The 24655-nt window shown below is 36.4% G+C and overlaps 2 protein-coding genes across 3 annotated transcripts; one reads left to right on the top strand and one right to left on the bottom strand.

Annotated features, from left to right (window-relative positions):
- Positions 1 to 845: 845 nt before the first annotated feature.
- Positions 846 to 2955, top strand: LOC127067100 (galactose mutarotase-like). Its single transcript, XM_051001629.1, has 7 exons — positions 846 to 1341; positions 1480 to 1610; positions 1688 to 1881; positions 1966 to 2139; positions 2210 to 2451; positions 2535 to 2682; positions 2767 to 2955. The coding sequence occupies exons 1-7, from the start codon at positions 1244 to 1246 to the stop codon at positions 2953 to 2955; spliced, it is 1176 nt and encodes a 391-aa protein (XP_050857586.1). The 5' UTR covers positions 846 to 1243.
- Positions 2487 to 23822, bottom strand: LOC127067023 (fibrillin-2-like). 2 transcript variants are annotated; one of them, XM_051001461.1, is made up of 42 exons: positions 23615 to 23822; positions 23238 to 23361; positions 21584 to 22305; positions 16653 to 16735; positions 16001 to 16105; positions 15794 to 15928; positions 15383 to 15670; positions 14819 to 15067; positions 14583 to 14738; positions 14121 to 14405; positions 13915 to 14037; positions 13573 to 13821; positions 13370 to 13489; positions 13028 to 13243; positions 12764 to 12963; positions 12509 to 12689; positions 12133 to 12438; positions 11725 to 12066; positions 11529 to 11654; positions 11111 to 11444; positions 10846 to 11012; positions 10446 to 10774; positions 9905 to 10331; positions 9452 to 9805; positions 9253 to 9366; positions 9023 to 9181; positions 8731 to 8945; positions 8295 to 8652; positions 8068 to 8213; positions 7885 to 7993; positions 7545 to 7823; positions 7016 to 7441; positions 6694 to 6942; positions 6276 to 6479; positions 6039 to 6164; positions 5726 to 5965; positions 5444 to 5616; positions 5179 to 5373; positions 4986 to 5090; positions 4752 to 4904; positions 4423 to 4626; positions 2487 to 4352 (listed from the first exon to the last, which is right to left on the bottom strand). In XM_051001461.1, exons 3-42 carry the CDS (start codon positions 21760 to 21762, stop codon positions 4131 to 4133), a joined length of 8631 nt encoding a protein of 2876 aa, XP_050857418.1. In that variant the 5' UTR covers positions 21763 to 22305; positions 23238 to 23361; positions 23615 to 23822; the 3' UTR covers positions 2487 to 4130. The 2 variants fall into 2 exon arrangements, with proteins under 2 accessions (XP_050857418.1, XP_050857417.1); XM_051001460.1 differs by having other exon boundaries at positions 21584 to 22218; positions 23238 to 23822.
- Between the last annotated feature and the right edge of the window lie 833 nt (positions 23823 to 24655).

Consider the following 24655-nt stretch of genomic DNA (forward strand, 5'->3'; position numbering starts at 1 on the left):
ACATTATGCTTCGTTGAGCTGAAGAGAAGAAAGAGAAAGAGAAAGACAGAAAGAGACAGTGTGATGTTGAATGTGGGTGGAGAGGGTAAGGGGTTGAGGGATGTAGAACGGGGGAAGAAGGGAAGCACGCTTTCGTGGCATTCATCGAGGGTGCTCACGAACGTTGTAGAACCACGAGACAGACTTGAATCGCAATGTATCCACTGTCTTTTTAGCCGGCGATGCCATTAATGTGATTATTTCTACCGAGTGTTTCCGAAGCCTCGAAATATTTCCAAGTAATCGAGACTTACGATTCGTGACTATTACGGCCGAGAAGAGATTAAGACATTTTTTCTTTCTTTTCTTTCTTTTCTTTTTCTTCTTCTTTTTTTTTTTTGGAACGATCGAAACATCGATAGTCGCGGGAATTCGATAATTGAAATTATATATGTATTTATATAGACGTATATATGTATGTATATATAAAGTAGAGTGTTCTCCATAAATAATTCGACGATTCGTAAGACAAAACGTAGGACAAATATTTTTATGCTATGTTCTATTTTCGAAAAAGCAAAGGTGAATTAATTTTTGAAAAAAGTAGATAAGATTATAAATATATTTCTTTATTTCGGAATTATTTATTTAATGTAAAATTACTATATACCCGGAACACCCTATATATATACATATTCATATATCCATGTATGTATATATACATAAGCATATATATATATATATATATATATATATATACACACATATATCCTCCCTTTCTCTCTCTCTCTCTCTCTCTCTTTCTCTCTCCATTGATTTGATTCGATTCGATTCTTGCGCGGTCGGTGATTAAAGTGCCTCGAAAATGTAAAAAGCACGACGGATATTATCGAGTCGCTCTCGCGTGAAACTCGTTTACGCGCGTATGCGACACGATTTAATTACTTTCCAAGAGAACGAGCCTAGCTTTTAATATAAATGGGATTTTTCTCTGTCGCTAGACAGTCGATTTCATGCCCCCTCGATTTCGCCCTTTTTGCCGAGTGAAATGAGTCGCATGAAATTTTCTGTCCGTTAATCGTCGTCTCTCTTATGACTTTTGAATCTTTTTAAATTAATCGTTTTATCCGTACAACAAAGTACATGGAAATTCAAATCTTCAAACGTTGATTGTGCCCATGCTAAATCATATTTATTTTAATTTCACCTCGTTCCTCGAAGATATGCTATTGAAAAAATTTATCAAACTACCTAACCTAGCAAAATGGCTGCCCAAGATACTATTATCCAAGAAGATGGCTTTGGATTTGTACCGAGACCAGATATTAAGGCATATGGAAGATCTTATGAGATAGTGAGAAGGTATTCTTTTTTCTGTTTCTTTTCTTCTCTTGTATTTTTTACATTGTCAATGAAAAAAGAAAAAAGAAAAAATAAAAAATAAAATAAAATAAAAATAAAAATCCAACGCTTTCCAATAAATTTTTCTCCACCCAACAGATATACCTTGACGAATAAACAAAAAGCAACGGTTCGATTGATATCCTGGGGAGCGGGAATACAATCTATCAAAGTACCTAATAAAAAAGGTGTATTAGGTGACGTTGTTTTAGGATTTGATGACATGAACGGTAAGATCATTTCTTCGCGTCTGATTAGATTTAGAAATCGATACAATATTTTTTACTTTCAATGACAACGTAATCAGGATATTTGGAGAACAGGTATACAGGAAGTATCATTGGCCGGCTAGTAAATCGCGTTGCTAATGGTAAAATGCGTATTCAGAAGACTATCTATTCCTTGTCGATCAATGACAAATGTGAAAGGGATCACATTCATGGCGGAGTAGTTGGGTTTGATAATGTTAATTGGAATTCGTATATATTGAACAAACAAGTGGTAGGTCATAAATAAAACGTATTGGCTATTTTCTATCATTCCGTATGTTCGAATCTTTCTAATTGTAAAAAAAAAAAAAAATAGGTAATGTCTCATCTAAGTCCTGCGGGTAGAGAAGGATATCCCGGTTATATGTTGACGCAAGTGAAATATACTTGGACGGACGATAATCAATTGCATATCAACATTCGTGCTACTGCTACCGAGCCAACACCAGCTAACGTCACTAATTATTGTTTGTTAAATTTGGCCGGCCATGTAAGATGATAAATGCCATGTAAGATAATAACGCATCTTCTTATAATTGTTAATATTTCGATTTAATTAGGCTGCGGGTCCTAAAGAATTAAAAAAACACGTTGTAACGATAAATGCCGATAGTTGGACGTTCATGGATATCAAAGACTATTTGCCGACCGGTGTTATTCATTCTGTCGAGAATACGGTCTATGACTTACGCTTACCGACACAATTAACCAAAGAAATACTTTATCGCGTACCGGGAGGAGGTTACAACCATAATCTATGTATTTGTAGTCCAAGTTCTTGGTGTTATCGATTTCATGCTAGGTAAATTTTTATCCGATATTATACAACCGATCGCATCGGATACGATTCATCATTATTATTTCTTTTTGTTTTTCCTATGAAAGGATCATACATCCTGAATCAGGAAGGACTTTAGAAATTTATTCCAATCATCCTGGCTTACAATTTTATACTGGAAACGATTTGCCTGATCCTGAACTTCTTTATCCACCAGATAGCGAGGATTATATACCAGAATTTTGTGATTACAGGGTATGATAAGATCCTTAAAGTTTTTCATTTAAATAGATACAAATTTAACGAATGATAGTTAATCATACCTTACGTTCGTTTTAGAATTACATAAATTCGACGATTTATGGAAAAGAAGGTGTTCCTTATCGCCGACACGGAGCTTTCGTTCTAGCCCCACAAAATTATCCAAACGCTATTAATATAGATAATTTTCCTTCTTGTATTCTTTATCCTGGTAAAGTTTACGTCCATGATATGACCTATAAATTTGGTTTGTTAACCAAAAATTAATTTATAGTTGTTCTTCTTTTTTCTTTCTTGCCTTTTTTCTCTTTTTTTTTTTTCTTTTTTTACTGCCATCGAAATTCATCATCATCGAAGAGGAAACATTGATTGGCTGTACAAAATTGACTTGATATTTTCTATTCACATAGTCAATGTGCGTAACTATAGCGCTCTGCACTCTTACGAAGTTGTCTTAAATTCTATTATAAAATTATTCGATAATACGTAGAAAATTATACATTTTTTTTCTTTTTTTATGATTGCTATTCCATAAGTATATATCTTTTTTTGTGTATATATATATATATGTATGTATATATATATGTATGTGTGTGTATGTGTGTGTATAATTCTCTTTAAATCATTTTAAAGGCACATAATGAATGAAATGAGAGACTGATTCATTCGAAGCTTAACATACTTAAATCTTGTCTCTTCATTTTTATCTTTCACGTATCATTCTAAATTATATCCTACATTCGTGTTACATTAATGCTACAATTTCATAAATTATATTTATATATATATATATATATATATATATGTATATATATATATATATATATATAAAGCTAAAATCTGTTTTCTGTGTACAATTATTGTTTTACTTACAATTAGAATAAGACTTCAATGTTTGTACAACTCTAATCGATTGTTACTACTATCGTTAGACTTTTGCATTATAACGGGCAGTAAGTATTATTGTCAATAAGAACTCATGGAGAGATTTCGTTGGCAGTGACGATGTGTGTCAACTTTGGTAATAACTATCGTAGAAAACGTTGAAGTCACGAAATTACCAATTTTTTTCCTTCTTTCTTTTTTTCTTTTTTCTTTCTTTCTTGAACACATTGAGAGTACGATCAGTTAAATCATTGGCAGTGTTAATTAATAGCATCAATTATCGTTTGAAATTGTGATCAAATCTGTGATACGATGTATGTTCCCTCCCCCTTCCCCCTTAACCCTCCCCGCCGTTCTCCCTCGTGCCCACCGAGTAAAAAGAGATAAAATTATTAAATTATATCGTTGATTCTTAAAACTAATCCTAAAATCATCGTAAAAGTAAATCGATCAACGTCCTCATCTCGAGCGATTTAAATATACTGTTTCATTGGGAAGAGGACGCTAATGCTCGTATAGTTCGTGCATTCATCGGCCAGTAGATAATTTGATCTATTTCATTCGGTGACTATAAGATGAATTCTAAATGTCAACGGTTTCTCCCAAATTTCATTTTCCGCGGTTATACCGTTTCTTGGACGACCGTGTATAACTATACGGAATTGGCCTGGTTTTTTCAAACGACTACGGAAATGGAGTGCCCAAATTCCATGATCCTTTGCAATTTCAAAGTTTTCATGTTTGTTACCTCGAACGATCGTATATTCCATATCTTCGTCCTATAATATCAGATCAATGACATGATAAACGATGTAATCACTTTTATACAACATAAACTTTATATATTACCTTTATAGCAGGTTGCAACTTAATAATCCTCATTCTATGCTTCGTCTGACGCAAACTGATCTTCATAACGTGTTCCTCCCCGTGATGGTGTCTTCTTGCTTTTCGAGTAACTCGTCTTTTCATTAATTCGTCTCGTTTTTGTTGTAACTCTTCGTCAACCGATCTAATTCGCGCGCCTCTTCTACGTCTTCCTTTACCATTTATCTGTAATATTTAATCGAATTTATCAATATCTTTCTTCTTTTTTTAATCGTAATAAATAGAGAAAAAAATATATAAAATGAATAAATAAAAAAATAAAAAAGGAAGATGTTTCGTAGAGTTACAACCTTGCAAGAGAAACATCCTTCCGTAGAGATAGTCTTATCGTCAGCTGGTGGAATATGATAAGGATCCGGATTGATTACATACGTTGGTACATTACCAATTTCTTCTCCATAATTGGATTGAGATAACGGATTAATCGTAGACAAACAATGACCCTAAATCAAACAAGAAATAATCTGACCATTTGCTGAAAGAAGTATAATGGCAACAGATAGATAATATCATTGATAACAAACTTGTCCTATTCGTTGATAACCGGTAGGACAGCCGCAAATAAAACCATTAGCTCCGTTAGGTGTGCATCCAAAAGCACAGGGAGATCCCAAACAACCTGCGCTGACCTGAATAAATAAAGATATGTCAAATGCGTCCGAAAGAAACAAAAATCATTTTTTTATGAAAATCACAATGTATCCATCGTTTTCATACTTGAACGCAAATCTGTAAATTATTATCAAACTGATAACCGTCAGGACAACCACACTTGTAACTTCCAATAGTGTTAATACAAGTATTTTCACCGCACGGAGAATTGCTACATTCGTTTTCGTCTATGCACTGACTGTAATAGAGATGTTGAACAAATCCTTCCGGACATCCGCAACGATAACTTCCCATAAAGTTCTATAAATATTTATAAACATCTTAGAACGATCATCGACGATACATCTCTACCATAATAATTTTCACATACTTGACAACCATGTTCGCAGTTACTATCGTCGGCACATTCGTTATGATCGGTACAAAATCTTCCAGACTGATCGAGCTTAAATCCTCTTGGACAGATACATCGGAAACTGCCAAGCGTATTGACGCACGTACCCGGTTTCGGACAAGTCCCAGGTTGTTCACACTCATCAATATCTATAAATAAATTCTTCTTTTCTGTCTTTTTCTTTCTCTCTCTTTTTTTTTTTTTTGTTATATACCAAACATCGATAAAATCAAACAGAAAAATCGTCTAATCACAAACCGTGACAAGCATCTCCGTCTTGAGTGTATCCTTCGCGACAACCGCAGGTATAGCTTCCTTGAGTATTTACACAATTTTGTTGACAAAGATGGTTTCCTGTCGCACACTCATCCAAGTCACGACAACTGATGCCATCAGGATTTAGTATGAAACCGGCAGGACAGGAACATATAAAGCTTCCTTCAGTGTTTTGACAATTGTATTTGCACGGCTTGGGAGTTAATTCGCATTCGTTCACGTCTACGGTCACGTTTTATATTAATCCTGATGATTGTTTAAATATAAGATCAATATTTAACAATGTTTTATATACCTATGCAATGTGCTCCTGATTTATCAGATTTGTATCCCTTGTTGCAAATACATCTATAGGAACCCATAGTGTTAATGCATATTCCGTTTCTACACAAATCCGGTATCGTCTTACATTCATCGATATCTGTATACAAAAGATAATAGAATAAATAAAACGGACGAATATTTTTTTCTTTCTCTCTTTCCTTTTTTTTTTTTTTTATCAAGTAGAAATAAGATTAATTCAAATATTTACCTTGGCCGTCTAAAGAGAAGCCCTTGTCCAAACATAATTCATTGTAATCGTCCGAGTCTCTCGAAGGACATATCTCGCAATGTGGACCCCATGCAGCACCCATCGTACAACAACAATCCGCTTTAGTTACTGTACGTAATTCTGAGGTCCTTGCTGTACATCTACCACCGATCGTTTGCAGGAAACAATAACCAACTCTACGATCTGACCATGAAACGTAACTTAAATTAACAATCGCATTACGTGATTAAATATCGTTCAATATAAACATATCGTTATACAAGAGTAGTTGTTATACGTCTCAGACATTGATAATAATTATATTTTTATCGTAATTTTACTATTGAAATGCAATTGACACGGGAACGTGATTTCAAAATTAATAATTTAAATAGACAATATTTAATTGTGATCTCACCAATACAAGATTTTCCGTCGACACTTTGTTCAAAACCATCGTAACAGTAACATTGATAACTTCCTTCTAAATTGACGCAACGACCGTGTCTACATAGTCCAGAATTAATAGCACACTCGTTAATGTCCTTACATTCATCGGCCATACCAATTTGTTGATATCCAGGTGGACAAATGCACATGAACGTGCCGATAAGATTTTTGCATTGGTATTTGCAATTGTTCGCTGGTGTGGCACACTCGTCGACGTCTGATCAATCAAAACTTCCTATCAACTATCCACATTTTTTTTAATTAGTAATTTATTGATTATTAAAACGTACCAATACAGTGTCTTCCATCAGGAGCCAAAGTATATCCGTATGGACAGATACATCTGAATGATCCAGGAGCATTGTGACACCTAAAGGCACATTGATTACCTAATTCAAGGCACTCGTTTACATCCTCACAAATCTGATTGACACCTGGCGTGAAACCTTCGTTACAGGAACACTCGAAACCACCATCTATGTTGGTGCAGGTACCGTTGCCGCAAATATTCTGAACTGTTAAACATTCGTTATTATCGATGCAACGTCTTCCAGTTTCATCCAAAATGTAACCAGATGGACATTCGCATCGGAAGGATCCATCGGTATTTATACACTCGCCACCGGAACAGGCATCCGGCATGAAAAGACATTCGTTCAGATCAATACCAGTGTCATCCCGACCTACTCCTTCTGGACACAATCTTCTAAAATCCTCTGTGTTAACAAATTTATATCAAATCATTATCATTTATAATCTTTATCGCTTTGATATACATGAAGATAAATTTTGTTTTCTTTTTTTTTTTTTTTTAATTACCACTATTCTCTGGTGGACATTGCTCGCAATATTTTCCCCAAGCTTTACCCATGGTACAACAACAATGTTTCTTCGTCATTCCACCTTTCCGAGGGAAAGAGCATTGGCCACGTCTATAACTATCGTAGCATTGTTCCTCTCTAACGTCGATGCATCTCATGGAATTAGGTTTGTCACTCAATTGAAAGCCAACTGGACATTCACAGATAACACCGCCGTCCGTGTTAATACATTGACCGTTTTCGCAGATACCTATCGTCTCTATACACTCGTCTATGTCTGCCAATGGAATAACAATTAATAATTAATTTTATTTAACAATAATAATCAACTCACGTACCAACGCATCTTCTTCTTTCGTTGTTCAATTCGTAACCTGGTGGACAACTACATATGTACGATCCCATTAAATTCTGACATTTTCCTGGATATGGACACAAGCCAGGTATCTAAAGTTCAAAGAATATTTTACCATCAACGAGAATTCTTACGTATTATTCTTGTTAATATTTTTTAATATTACCTCGTGACATTCATCGACATCACGACAATGTTGTCTATCTTGAGCCAATATATAACCATCGGCACATTCACAAATGAAAGTACCAACGGTGTTACGACATCTGCCATTGCGACAGAGGAAAGGCATTATCCTACATTCGTCGATGTCTAAAAAAATATTTTTTTGTTTTATTTTTTAAATAATCTATAATGCATTCATTTGATAAAAAATATCGAAGTACTTCGTACCAGCGCAATCGTTGTTAGGGCTCAACTTGAAGCCATCGTAACATTGACACTTGTAAGAACCAAGAATATTTATGCAAGTACCATTGTTACAAATATTTGGATTTCGTTGACATTCGTCGATGTCAACGCAATTTTCTCGATCGTGAGTCAAAGTAAAACCAGAATGGCAAACGCATTGGAAGCTACCCTGTAGATTGTTGCAAGCAGCGTTATTGCATATACCCGATCGTTCGAAGCATTCATCAATGTCGATGCAGTCTCGTCGACTGATACCTAATTTGTATCCAGCAGGACAAATACATTCGAAATATCCTTGTTGGTTGATGCATTGAGCATTACCGCTACAAGGATTTGGTATCTATACGAAATAATATTTAATTAAAAATAATATCATCGAAGAAAAATATTCCTTTAAACATAATCGTATAGATCTTACTTGCAAGCATTCGTTTTCATCGATACATTGATGCGAATCCTGATCATAAACGTATCCTTGTTCGCATTGGCACTCGAAACTGCCAGGTGTGTTCAAACAACGACCATGAGTACACATAGTTGGCATAAGAGCACACTCGTCGATTTCTTCGGTGTGATTAGTTATCGGATTCATGATTTGTCCTGGTACCAATCCACATAAAATTTCATGCTCACCTAAATATACATACGTTCATGGATTACATCTAAAATTAGTAACTAAAGATTTGTAAAAATAATCGATCGGTTCTTACGTGTCCTCTCGGGTGGGCATCTTTCGCATGGACTACCCCAGGCTGCTCCCATCGAACAGCAACATAACATTTTCGTCTGTGGTTGAGCCATAGGATTGAAGCATTGTCCAGATTCGTATGTAAGATAACAGGATTCTTTCCTCGTGTCGACACATTCCTCTGTCATGAGTTAATCTTGTTAAAAATATATTAAGAAACACGAATGCGAATAAACTATTACAAATACGCACTTCCTCCTGGCATGGTTATATAGCCTTCGGGACACTCGCAGTGATACTTGCCCTGGTCGTTGATGCAACGACCCACGCTACATATGTATGGATGTAACGCGCACTCGTTTATATCTGAAAGTCATTTTAAAGAGGATCAATCCTTTTAAAGAAAGGAACAATTCCATATGAGGATATTACGATCGTCCATCGACATTACCGACGCAGCTTGTTTTCATGTCGTCCAGAACGAAACCCTCGTTGCAAGAACACATAAAACTGCCAAAGGTATTGGTGCAATGACCATTCTGACATATATTCTCATGTTCCTCGCACTCGTTAATGTCTTCCAATATGACAGTGACACGGTTTGGCCTATAGCCCATACCACCAGGACAGAGTTCCTCGAATTCTTTCGTCCCTGGCTTGGGACATTCTTCGCAACGATTACCCCAAGCGGTACCAATGCTGCAACAACACGTTGCCTTTGTTACTAACGTGGACATCTCGAAAACACATTGTGGTCTGCCGGTACCATGCTCGAAACCGGCGTAACAGAAACCGTCGCGCCTGTCTGAAACATCATTATGTTCAGTCGTTAGAAATATAGAATATAAATTGATCTTCGTGCATTATTTCTTAAGAGATTCGAATATCAATTATGCAAGCTTACCGACGCAAGCGTTTCCAGCATCGACCAATTCGTAATGAGGCGGACACTGACAGATATATTTTCCTTGAGTATTTATACACGTTCCATATTGACAAGACTGTGGACTCTCGCATTCGTCGATATCCGTACAATTACCACCAGAACCATCCAGCTTGTAACCCTCGTTACATTCGCAACGGAACATACCAAAAATGTTTTCGCATCGACCGAACACACAGAGATTACTGAACATGTCGCATTCGTTTATGTCCACGCAAGCTTGCTCGTTGTTCTCGTCTGGATGCATAAAGCCCATTTCACACTCGCAACGGAACGAACCAGGATAATTCAAACAATGACCATTCTCGCAAAGAGTATTGTCGTTTGCACACTCATCGATGTCCTTACAAGTATAACCGTCGCCCCTGAAACCAGCATCGCAGACGCACTGCGTCGCGTTTTATTATTAACTCGTTTCTTTGCACAACCATATTCAATTTTAAATAGATAATTAAATTTTGTTAAATCACATTTTATAGTTCATTTTACGAGTCAACATTACCTTGAAGGAACCCTCGGTATTGATGCATTGAGCATTAGAATCACATCCGCCGTTATTGGTAAGACATTCATTAATATCCCTACACTCGATACCATTTCCAGTGAAACCTTCGTGACAAGTACATTCGTAAGAACCCTGAGTGTTCTGACATTCGGCAAACTCGCTACAGGTATAAGCATTTAATAAACATTCGTCGTCGTCGGTACACGCTGATCCTGCATCAGGCTTCACGGAGTAACCTTCCTCGCAACGACACTCGAAAGATCCAATCGTATTGTGACATTCTCCATAACCGCAGATTTGTGGTTGCGTTACGCATTCGTCGATGTCTAAATGAACATTTTTCAATAAACGAAGTACTCTCTAAATGTTGCAAAAGATGATTTCAAATGAAACTTACCGACACAAGACGCGCCATCCCTTCCTGGTAATAATCCATCCGTGCACGTACATATGTACCCACCCGGTATATTCGAGCACTTCCCACCGTTACAGATTCGAGGATTTTCTTTACACTCGTCCACGTCGGAACAAGAACGACTGTCCAAGTTCAGCGCGTAGCCCGTACTGTGTTCAACATTTGTTTGGAAACATATAAGTCAACCTGGTACGAATTATTTTCTTTAAGCCTATCGACCAATTGATAATGCAACAAGTTTATTTACCCGCACGAACAGGAGAAACTGCCAGGTGTGTTTATACAAATATCTTCGCAGCCACCATTGTTCACGAGACATTCATTTATATCCTCGCAATGAGATTTGTGTCCTGTTTGTTGATAACCGTCGTCGCATATGCATTGATAAGTGCCCATCATGTTCTCGCAGATTCCATTGGAACATATACCACTTGTTCTAGAACACTCATCGATATCCTTGCAAGAATCCTTGTCAGGACTCAACTCGTGTCCTGGTGGACACTGACATTTGAATCCACCTTCGGTATTCACACAGGTACCACCTCTGCACAAACCTTGAGTCTCCTCGCATTCGTTTATGTCTAAAATCGAGGATATATACGACGGTAGTCTTTTTCTCTTTTTTCTTTTTTATTGAAGATCATTAAATCGTTAAATTTTCTTACCCATACAAATTTTCATAATGTCACTACTACGATAACCAGAGTTACAATCGCATTGGAAATTGCCAGGTGTGTTTCGACATGTACCATTACCGCATACACCGTGCATAATCTCACACTCATCGATATCTACGAATATTTTCTCACGATTATTTAATATATCCTCTCATTGATAACAGATAACTTTTAATATACTCACCGTTACATTTGATGCCATGTTCGTCCAAAGCAAATCCTTGATTGCACCTGCAACTGTAACTACCGACGGTATTCTTACATCTACCGTTAACACACATGCCAGGAAATTCGACGCATTCGTTAATATCCTGACGTTCGGTAAATCCAATCCCTCTAGGACATAATTCCGAATGAGCGTGAGTTCCTGTCTTTGGACAGGCTTCACACTTTTCGCTACCCCAAGCACGACCAACGGAACAACAACAAAGACTCTTGGAGAAGTGTCCTTCGATTGCCGTTGAACATTGACCATGACGGTATTCCAAGTAGCAAGTTTCTTCTCTGGTATCGACGCAAGTTGTGTCTAAATCGAATATCGACAAATGAAGAAATAGTTTTATCATTTTAAAATCTGAAGAACAATACTAACGAGTCGGATCCAGAGTCAAACCAGGAGGGCATTCGCAACGATAAGATCCATCGGTGTTAACACACGTACCACCTCCTCTGCATATACCAGCATTAAGTTCGCACTCGTTAACATCGACACAAGATTTACCATCCACTTTGGCGTATCCTTTGGAACATTCGCAAAGAGAATGGTCGCAAACTTCGCAAGGACTTCCCCAAGCAACTCCAACGGAGCAACAACATTCCGATCTTAGAGCAACTCTAGGTAAATTGTTCTCGCATCGACCATCTACCATTTTGGTCCAGCAGGATCCTTTTCTATTGTCTAACGTAATACGACATATCAAAGTCATATTAAATGAAAAGATATGAAATGATCGAGTTATATCACTAACCCATGCAAATATGTCCAGTATTGTCAAGTATATAGCCTGGAGAACATTCGCATTCGTACGATTCAGGAACGTTCACACAAATTCCATTGAAACAAACGTCTGGCCCTAATTCTTCGCACTCGTCGATGTCCTCGCACATTTGATTCTCAGTTTTCAGTCTTGTACCAGTCGGACAAATGCACTAATAAAAATTTAATAAACTTAAGCCTAATCATCGATTCGTTATTGTCTTTTTAAACATAAATTTTTATTTACCTGATAGCCACCAGGTGTATTCCTACATTGACCACCACTACATAAGGATTCCTCCAGCTCGCATTCATTTATATCGCTACAAATTTTCCCTGTCGCATCAACTTCATAGCCATTGTCGCAAATACAACGATAAGTACCCATCAGATTTTCACAGCCGCCATTTATACAAATGTTTGGATTTTGGGCACATTCGTTTATGTCTGTTGCACATAGAAAATCGTAAATATGATTTGTCGATCTGTGAGATTTGTTCATGATAATTACCATCGCCGTTGTATGTCATTCCAGCACCATGAGGACAAAGAGAATCAAACTCTGAGGTACCAGGTAAAGGGCAAGGTTGACATGTGCTACCCCAACCCATAGGTTGTCCAAGTATTATAGTACAACAACAACAACTCGATTTAGTCACTGCTGTTGAAGTTGGATTAGAACATTGACCATCTCTATATTGCGAGTAACAAAGGTCTCTTCTTGTATCTAAGATATAGAATGTAATTTTTATTTTATTACTTTATTTGTTAATTACCTCTCTCTCTATATATATATATACAAAATATTTTAATATAAACGAATAATATATTCTGATTAATATAAATCAATTACCTAAACAGGATCTACCATCGGGTCCCAAATTAAATCCTGGATGACACTCGCATCGAAAACTTCCAAGAGTATTGATGCATCGTCCATTTTGGCAGGGTGCACTTAAACATTCGTCGATGTCTGTTTAATCATAAAACAAAGTTGATTAATAATCAACATATTCGATATTATCACTAAATAAAATGAATATAGACCCTCAATACCTATGCAATGACTTTGATCGGGTCCAATACGAAAGCCAGAATCACAAACGCATTTGAAAGAACCTTCCATATTGACGCACTTTCCATTTTCGCACATTCCACTGGTAGAACACTCGTCCATATCCACGCAAAAAGTATTATCTCTCGAAGGTGTAAATCCTGACTGACAGATGCAGTGATAAGATCCTGGCGTATTCTCGCAACGACCATTCAAACATATCCGTGGATTCTCGGTACACTCGTTGATATCTGTTAAAAAACGTATTCACTATTTATTCACATAAAAAAAAAATAAAAAAAAATTGGGAAAGAAAGAAAAGTAAAAAAAAATATCTTCTATACCTATACACGTATTTTTGGTTGGCGATAACGTGTAGCCGTCGTTGCATTTGCATCTGAAGGAACCATTCATATTGATGCAATGGCCATTATTGCACATTCCAGTATCTTGACATTCATCGTGATCTATGTAATCAATCGATATAAATCAAATGATGCTGTTTTAAATCTTTCATCGATCCTCTCATTTCTTCAACAGAAATACTAACCCGTGCAATATTTTCCTTCTCCTGAGACAGTGAATCCCGGTGGACATTGACAAATAAAACTTCCTTCATAATTTCGACAAGTACCACCTTGACAGTATCCTAATTGACACTCGTCAATGTCCTCGCAACGACCATTCCTCTTCGTAAATCCAGGATAACACTCGCATTCGTAACCTTCCTTCGTATCGACGCATTTGCCATTGCCACATATTTCAGGTCTTAAGGCACACTCGTTTATCACCGTGAATTGTTGCGGTTGTTGCGCGCAAAGCCTGTTGTAATCTTCTACAATTGAGTAATAACAGGGACGTGTAATTACGGTCTATCGTCATAGTAATATATATTTTATCTTCTCTCTTGCTTTTTTCTTTTTTTATTTCCCGATAATACGGATACGTTATTTACAATATTATTATCAGGTAATTTTTAGAAAAACTATGATAGATCAGTTTCAATACATACCACTTCCAGTATTAGGACAAATGAAGCATTCGTCTCCCCATCCTTTACCCATATTCTTGCCACAGCAACAATCCTTTTTACTCAGTCTCATAGTTAATCTATTCTTGCATTGACCATTTCTATTCACTGCGGTATAGCAAAGTCCTTGTCTTCCGTCTACGATAAGCATTAAAGAATAAAATGTCGATAACTGTTAAACGTTGCTGATATCATAGAAACAGACTCGAGCCAATTACCAATACAAAATCTGCGATCTTGACTCTGTATGAATCCAGGATTACAAAGACAATAATAGCCACCATTGGTGTTCACACATCGGCCGTCAGCACATATTCCTTCCTCTTGACACTCGTCTCGATCTTTGCACTCGTTCGTCTCGGGATCTCTAGCTTGTCCTTCGGGACAATCGCAAGTAAACGATCCTTGAGTATTAACGCACTTTCCACCTTCGCATAACCCCGGAATTGCCTCGCATTCGTTGATATCTATGTAAGTAATTAGCATTATATATATCTCAGGCTTCGATATTAATTGATGTATGACGTAAGTCTGAAAGATCGTACGACTGCAGATATATGATTACGTATCATATATAATTATCCTAGACTCATTTATATTGCTTCGTGCAACTTTATTTGCTAATCGTATTTTATTCGACACCAACTCGAATCTCTCTCTCTCTCTCTCTCTCTCTCTCTCTCTTTCCTTAACCGAGATTAGACATGCATCACAAAGTATCATATTGTTTGGAAAATATTATTTCTAATGATACAATCGAAAAATGATGTATCTCGTCGTACCTACGCATTGACCTTGACTGGTCTTTAAATAACCCAATTCGCAATCGAGTCTCATGGGACATCTCTCGCAAGGATGACCCCAGCCTTTACCAACGGTGGCGCAACACAACTGTCTCGTACAAACGACACCCTGTAAATTCGCCAAGCATTGACCATTCTTTACTTTCGTATAACAAGGACCAGTTCTGTAATCTGTTTCGCAACGTCTTCCGGTGTATCCATAGATGCAAGCGCAACGATCCGGACCGATACATCTACCTTGATTCAAACAAGGTTCTCGACATATGGCTGAAAGGAAAAAAATACATTCATTAACGCAATCGATAATTACTCTTGATCGAACGAAACGATTAATAAAATGTTTCAAAGAGAAAAAGAAAAAAAAAGAAGATGAAATATGTCGATACTAACGCTCGTTACAAAACTCTCCTTGATATCCGCTTCGACATTGACATCTCCCATCGACGCAATTACCATTGATACAGTGTACTCTACATCTACCTGACTCTCCTCGATCAACGTTACTGCTACTTTCGTGAGTCGATACTGTCGATATAATATCAAATTTTTGATTAATACTGAATCTTTCTGAAAATTTTTCGATTTGAAAAGTCTTACGTTTTGTTGAAATCGAACCACAAGTGGATGCCACAGTACCACCCTCGCAGAGACATATGTTTGGCCTTATGCATCTTCCCGTACCACATCTCCTTGTGCATACAGCTAAAAATAAAGATCATCGTTATCGATGTAAAACGTGATCTTTGATTTCCACTTGCGATGTGATCTTAAGCTTCTAATTCACGTTTCATATTCATACACATCGTATAAGGCCAATCGAATTATAGCCGTAGAGGAGACAATGCGATCAACAGGAAGCCTCGTGTAACAGGCCATTAAACCAGTTTCGTTCGAAGAAACGATCGGTTATGTAGCATAGATACTCATTTATCCGTTACGTAATTGCGCAATTATCATCTTGTAGAAGCAAACTCGAAGCAGTAGTAATGATAGATGACCGGTTATGCGATCTTAATAATAGTTCCACGTACATACGTTCTTTAAATCTAGCAAAGAGCTTATACAAACACGAGAGAATAAGAGTATAATAAAGATCGAAATTATAAATTTCTTCTAATTAGATATCCTATCGTTTAACGTAACGTAAAGCGAGCCTACTCCCTGTATTCTATATTTCTCTATATCGTATAGATATATCCATATACTTAGACATTATTAAATAATCGAGAACTTTCTCGATCGTACTTACGAATAACGCAGAGTCCCGTTTCCGGTTTCTTCGACCATCCTGGACAACAATAATTCTTGAACCTCGATCTGCACACGTTAGGCCTATAAATGATATCAAATTAAAATCTAAATCGTTTCAATCGTTCGATATAAAAATCGATAGATTGGACTTGACGTAAAAAAATTCAATAACGATTTAATATAAATTGAATGTCTTAACATCCTAAGAAGACTCATACGGGACTCATCTACGAAAAGGCGGAAATAAGATTCTTTTTTTTTTTGTTCTTTTTCGTAAGAAATGAAAAGGGAAAAGAAGAAGAAGAAGAAGAACAACAACAAGAACAAGAAGAAGAAGGGTGAAAGAATGAGAAGAGAGCGGAGTACCACCTCGGAACAAGGCGGGCATTCACATCATGCGGCTCGTAATTAACGTCAGCTGCTATAGACCGCCTCTAAGTAGTTCCACTTATGCGCCTTGGCGCCGCCGATTTTCCCGCCGTTCCGTGCTTTTCAACGAACCGCGAAAAGTTTTTCTCTTTTTTTTTTTCGTTTTTTTTTTCCTTTTTTTTTTCTTCGATTTCCATTACCATAAACAATCATCAAAGAAGATCCTTTTTTCTATACGATCATTTTAATCGTACATTATATTTACATAATCGACTAGAAATCGTTAGGAAATCATTGAGTTCTCTTAAGTTCTTTCTTAACTTTTTATTTCGATCACATTTCCATCGTGAATGAAATCAAAAAGAGGATCGAAACTTTTGATGTAATCTGTATGCAGATTCAACGATGTACGGGGAATCGGTTCATTATTAAATTTATATTCTGGTTCGAATCCATTGATCGACACGTAGCAGAACGTAAACCGCTAGCCAGGACATAATTTTAACACTCGACCGTAATAATACCCTTGGTTTAACGGGCCCAAGGCTAAAATCAATGTTCATATTATACGAAATAACACGGAGATGTGTTGACGTCTTATTTTTCTTGAAAATTTCTTAACTTTTCGATGTTATCGAGAACTTCCTACAAGAATATCTCGTTTACCTTCTTAATTAACGATCATTGCTTTAATCTAAGAAACATTTATTTATAACGCGTGGGTGAGGCTGGTTCAAAGGTTCAATTGAAAAGTGCGTGTAATAGCGTTTAAGCGTTCACTGCGTTGAGCCGAGTTAGTGCATTACGAGCGATTAGAATTAAAGCGATCAAAAGGCGAGTGCATTGCGATTAAGGTTGAGAAATGGCGTTACCAAAGCTGTTTTTTGTTTAAGAATACAGCTTCTATGATAAAACAAAATGCAACATCTTGTACAATTTTGAAATAAACAATATATAACTCAAAATAATAATAATTAAATAAATTGCAATTTATCGAAAGGAGGATATGTTGAGGATCGATCAATCGAATTAGTCCTATGAACTTTTTAGACCTATTCATTCATTATTCTATGAGTAACCATCGTAGGACGTTCCAAAATAGGATAGGGTCTATTTTACGCTTAATAGGACTGCCACTTACATAATTATTCATGGTTAGTCTGCCACTTAGATTGGTTTAAACTACGGTTTTACGTAATACCATGCGAGAGGAAGTGAAAGAGCAAAGTGTTGAAGGGAGGCAGGTCAGGGGGGAGAGGTGAAGTGTTTCACGGCATTTACATTTCACACCGATACGATCCTTAGCTTAAGATAACAAGTAACTTTTAACTTTTCTTTTCTCTTTTATATGTATGTGTATATATATATATATATATATATATATATATATATATATATATATATATTCAAGAAGATCATTTCGTTTCGATCGAAAGACTCATATTTCTAGGAATTTGCGGTTAGATACTCGCTGCGATAACGTTTTATTCAAGCCAGATTAAAGTCTATTTTTATTTTAATGATGTTTCTAATCCCCTGGAACGAAGTGCATTTTTTCTATTTTTTTTTTTTTTTATTCCGTTCGTTTCACATTATTTTCGCTCGAGTTAAAGACATGTGTGGCTAATCATTTGTTATATATCTACGAGAAGTAGTATCGAAGTAACCAAGCGAGAGAGAAAGAGAGAGAGAGAGAGAGGGAGAGTGAGTCGTTAAATTAACATAAGTAAAGATAAAAGGATTAGAACGAACTAATTATCTACATTTTTGTGAACGAATATACATCGTTAATTTCTAATTCGTAAAAGATCCACTTCTCGATTTTCTCTTATTTGAAATTATTCAAAGGATATTTAATAAAATAATTAAAATCAAATAAAATAATTATTGGAATATCGATTTTATAACGAATGAAATAGTAATTTTGTGTTGAAATATGATGAGTTCGAATCGATGTGCGTTACATTTAACGCTCTTTACGATGTCTAACGATTAGTTCAATTATCTCTTAGTTTAGTCGAGCTCATTAGTAATACTTTATCCGTTTAAGCGTATCGCGTTACTACTATCAATTAAGATGTTTTACACAGCGAAAGATCGCGATCAACGGGATAATTAACACGTGTCGCCTTCGATTCACATGGCACGACATACGAAGAGATAAATAAGAACGAAGTGAAAAATGTGTTGGGAAAGATCGGATCATTGTAAATGCATACCACAGTCAGCTAGTAATAGATAAACTCGTGCCTTCTTGTAGAAATCATCGGACATTTTTATTTCTAGTTTCTTCTTAAAATAAAAAGATATAAACGGCTTCCTTGATATCGATCAGCTTGCAACGGGGATCGAAAATGAAAATTATTCCTACATAAGACACGCTTTCATTATCTAATACAGTATATTGAAACATGTTAATTTAATCGTACGAGATTCTAATCTCATTAATAAATAAAATATCCAAAACGTTTTATAATACTCGTCTTTTTTCGTCTTATTATGATAGATGTTAGAAAAAAAGTCAAAGGAAAAAAAAAAGAAAAAAGAAAAAGACAGGAAAAAGAAAGACACGATTTATATTTTTATTGGCGATCTTTCACAAAGCGATGTATCTCCTGCCGAAGTGAAATCAGTGGGATCGACGACTTTCTGTCTTTATATTAGCGAGAAGGTATGAATCGTTGTCGTTGTCGTTGTCGTCGAGGAAGAGGAGGATGTCGTCGAGGAGAAAGATCTACGTAGATCGCGGCGCTACCGCGTGCAATGAGCTGCCAAGAATCTTTTACCGTAACAAACTAGTTCTTCTGGTCTCAGTTATACGATATCTTCAGTTAATGTTGAATACTTTTCCCTGAGAGTGGCTAACGCCTCGGAGAGTTGGTGGCTTTTGTGCGGCAAAATAAAGAGAGAAAGAAAAACACCGTCGTACTTCATTTCTGCGAGATAGTGAATCAATAATAGAGTATCAATCGATTTTACACTAATACAACTATAAGAATAAACTGATATATAGGATATGTAATAGTATACTATTAAAGAATATATAATAAAAAGAACAAACGTAATTTTTCATCTATATTATTAATTATCTGTCATTTTAATCATTGTTTTTATAAATTTTCTTTTATCGTCATGTTTCGAATAAATAATCTCATTTCTACGGTGCAACGTTAATCGAGATCAAAGATTTTACGATATCAGTTATACCAGAATTTTGTCCTCTTTTCTCTTCTATTTATTAACGTTCCTCTTAAGGTCGTTCTAGATCCAACGATTTTCTAAATTCCTTTAGACGTCTTTTTCCATTTATACGGACAATTGTTTCCGTTTTTACGCGTTTTACGTCACGATCCACCGTCGCACCCCCCACACTCGACCCCTCCCTCCCAATCCTTCTCGCTAAATCCATTTTACGTTGGTCTCGAATTACCGATCGCGTTTAAGATCTCGTTGTTCTCTTTGGTAAAGTGAGGAATGCGTGGGAGGACAATGGAGACGCGAGTGCACCGCTTTATCGGCCTCCCGCTTCACTTTTGGTGCAAAAAAGTGGATTGTCGAGCAAGTAGAATTCAACGAAGCGCTGTAACGTAACACCGCGATAACCCAATTAGAAGTTATCAGGGTTTGGAACGCGCAATTCGCTAAGTCAAGAAAGACACGGTAAAGAAACAGCGAATAGCAAATCTGCTTCCGAATTCTTCAAAGGATTTTAAGATAAAGATAAAGAGCAATTCAGAGATTGCTTTTTTACAAGGAAAAAAAAAAAATATATATATATATATACATATATATAAAAGAAAAATTGAAGAAACGTTTAACACTCAATTTAAATTCGACGACCGAAAATTAGCTTAATTAAATACAAATTATAATAACAAAGATATCTTTAAAACGACTCATTCAACATAATTATCATTTCGAAAGGCTTACATTGTAAAGACGTTTAAAAAAAAGAAAAAAAAATCAGTGATATATTATAATAGATGCAAACGACACGTGGTAAACATCCAATGTAAAACAAATTAAGAGTCACGACGACGTGTTACGTCATTCAACTTTTTCATCAAAGCGATTTTCATTACCCTCCGGGGACTCTACATTAGCCAAAAAACACAAAGGCTACGAGAGTGTCTCGACACGATCTGCTTTAGTAATTAAGAACCTCGCGTAATAGTCATTAAGAATCCTCGTGGTTTTAAAGTATGATGAATCACAACTTATCTTAAAACATTAAACGAGGCCTAGGCCCTCGACGTTCTTATTATAGATAGCAAAAAAAAAAAAACACTTCATCTTAAGTCTATATATACGTATATCATTAATTTTCTTTTTTCTTTTTTCGTATTTAATCTTAAAAGCGAGCCTTAAATCGTCGACGATGAAAAAAGATTCTCTCGTATAATATAAGATCGATAATAGGCTAGGTTTTTCGACTATAACGATTATGACAAATCATAATTCATTAATTCGAACGATTGGAATAATTTAATGTTCCTAAAGGTAAAGGGCGGACTCGAAAGAAGAATAAGAAGATGAATAAGAAGAAAATATGATACTCACCCAGTCGGTGGTACGCTTTGCAATGTATTATCCAACTCCTGCGTAGGACTAGGCGTGTTATAACGTTGTCCCGTCGCATTGCATTCTTCGATGACTCGACTCGTAAGAAGGACCAAAGCTACGATCAACAACCACGAGGGTCCATTCCTTTGACGTTTCCTTTCACGTCGAAGTAACATTGTTCGCAAATTCCTCCTCTCCTATCGACGATTCCTCTCTTCTCCTTCCTTCCTTCCTTCCTTCCTTCCTTCCTTCCTTCCTATCTTTTTTCTTCTTTTTGTTTCTTTCCTTTTTTATTTTTTATTCTTCCTAGTTTTTTGTTTTTCTCTTCCTTCCTTCACTTTCTTACACTCTTTCAATTCTCTCGAATAAAAGTTTCGTATCGTTAGGCTTTCGATAGATCGTAGACGAGAATACGTTTATTAACACGCATGTTCGATGTCCTTTTCAAAGATCAAACGTCGTCGTTGATAGTCCTTCGACAGGCAGACATCTATTATTAAAATGATTATCATCGTCCTTTTCTCTGGCACTTAATCACGAAGAACGGTCCCATCATCGTTATGCCTTTTCTTGTTTTTTTCTTTTCCCCAAAGGATATCAAACGCGAACAGGTGTACAGCTGAATCACTCTACTGGAAATTCAATTCAAAGGACACACTCGTTGTTTTAACTTTATCGTCACGATGCGAATTCCGTCGCTGCTTCGAATCTGTGAAAGACTGAGAAAGAAAGAGAGAGAGAGAGAGAAGAGGGAGAAAGAGAAAAAGAAAGAGATAAGAGACGAGGACGTTCCGGAAGCACCAAATTAGTACGATGAGATAGGCGGAATTATCTTCTGATATTAATATCCAACACGCGAAGCTCGTTGCCATCCTTTTGTCAGAGAAGAAAAACAGAAGAAGTTTTGCGAAATTAATTCGATATATCGTTTTTTCTCCTTTTCTCTCTCTTTTCGTGTTCTAATATATTTCTAAAGAAAATGAAAAAGAGAAATAGAGAGAGAAAGAGAGAGAGAGAGAGAGAAACAAGATAAAGTTCGAAACACTAAATTAAAACAAAATTAAAATGGCACGACGATGTTCTTCGCAAATTCACGAACGTGGCTTTCTCTCGTTATCATAACGTAAAAGCGGGACTGGTCGAACACTGTCATTAAAGTACCATAAAACTTGTACATGAATATACGTATATGTATATATACATATATATATGTATATATAAAAAATGAAGGAGAGAGAGAGAGAGAGAGAGAGAGAGAGAGAGAGAGGGAGGAAGAAAGAAAGATAAAAAATAAAAAAGAAAAGAGATCGATTCGAGACAAATTTCTTCCGTTCAGTTCTACGAGTTCTTTCGTGAAAAATGAGTAAGAAGATAAGCGAGTAGGTGTTGGGAGATTATTAATCGTAGAATAATAAGAGAAAGAGAAAAGAAGAAGAAAAAGAGAGAAAGAAGGAAAAAATGATCGATAACTTCCGCTAGGAGCGAGCGATATGAGACAACGAGCATCGTGAGCGTCGCGTTTCGAAAAAAAAAGAACGAAAAGAATAGAAAAAAGAAGGAGAAAAGAAACAAATGTTCCAACTATATTTAATATCCCTTTTTTTCTAAAGGATACCATATATCTCTTCTTTTTTTTTATTATCATCGATACCTTGATCGTAGCACCGTAGTAATTAATTTCACAGGGTCACAAATAAAAAAAATATCTTCCGTCTTGTTCGACAACAAACTCGTCCACTATAAAATCAATTTCATATTTCCCGACTTTCCCGTGCCTAAACCTTTATAATATTAATATCTTTTATACCTTTATATTTAAAAACGAAAAAAAAGGGAAGGAGGGAAAAGAAGAAGAAGAAGAAGAAGAAGAAGAAGAAGAAGAAGAAGAAGAAACAAAGTGAACGAGAATGAAAGAAAAGAAAAAAAATGTTAAGAAAATGTGCGTATGTGTGTGTGTATATGTGTGTAGTCGAGGGTGGAGGGAGGAAAAAAAGTGGGAGAAAAAGAAAAGAAAAGAAAACTTTTAACATAAGACTAAAAATCGATTTGATCGGTTATCGATCGATGATTATACGAAATGAGAAAAGATCTTTTTCTCAAACGTGACGAAAAACGCGCGCGTTTCTTCTCTCGATCGCGCGTGCGAGAGAGAGAGAGAAAGAGACAGATAAATAGATCGAAGAGACAGAAGGACGAAAAGAGATGCGCCGACGGGACTCGGCGCGAGACTGGAGCAGCAAATCGCCGTAGACGAGATACTCCGAGAGAGGGCTCATCCGGAGAGAAGTCTCTCCAGCATCTTTCCCTCTCTCTCTCTCTCTCTCTCTCTCTCTCTCTCTCTCTCTCACTCTCTCGCTTTTACACTCACTCTTGCTGTCTTTATCACGCTCGCACGTACGCTTCTTTCCCTTTCCCTCTCATTTTCTCTCTCTCTCTCTCTCTCTCTCTCTCTCTCTCTCTCTCTCTCTCTCTCTCTCTCTCTCATTCTCTCTCTCCTTCTCTTTAATTTTCCCCTTCCTTCGAACGAAGACGATGCTCTCAACCCTTCTTCTACCATCTTCTTGTCAACGTCGGCATGCATGTATGAACATTTCTCTCTCTCTCTCTGTCTCTCTCTCTATTTCTCTCTCTATCTCTCTCTCTCTCTCTCTCTCTCTCTCTCTCTTTCTGTTTGTCTGTCTTTCTCTCAGCACTTGAACGCGGCCCAATATGAATTATAAATGGGCACGCGTACGTATTCGCATGATAAGAAAAGAAAAAGAAAAAGAAAAAGGAAAAGAAAGAAAGAAAGAAAGAAAGAAAGAAAGAAAGAAAAGAAAACCAAAAAATAAAGCATACTGACACTGTCTAAGACATTAATCTAAACTGATTAATGAAAAGATAAATGCTATGCAATAAATAAAAAGGCGTACATTGCTTCTCCATTTTCTACTTATTTAAGTTGAAATATAGGTCAAATAGACGTTTAGAAACGAGACTTTCTTATCTTGGGCCATGGTCATCTTAAGAATATTTTTTTCATAATTTCCTATATACGAATGAATCTTGTTTAACGCGAAAAACAAACGT

This window comes from Vespula vulgaris, chromosome 10 (assembly GCF_905475345.1).
Source record: "Vespula vulgaris chromosome 10, iyVesVulg1.1, whole genome shotgun sequence".
In the NCBI taxonomy this organism is placed as follows: Eukaryota; Metazoa; Arthropoda; class Insecta; order Hymenoptera; family Vespidae; genus Vespula; species Vespula vulgaris.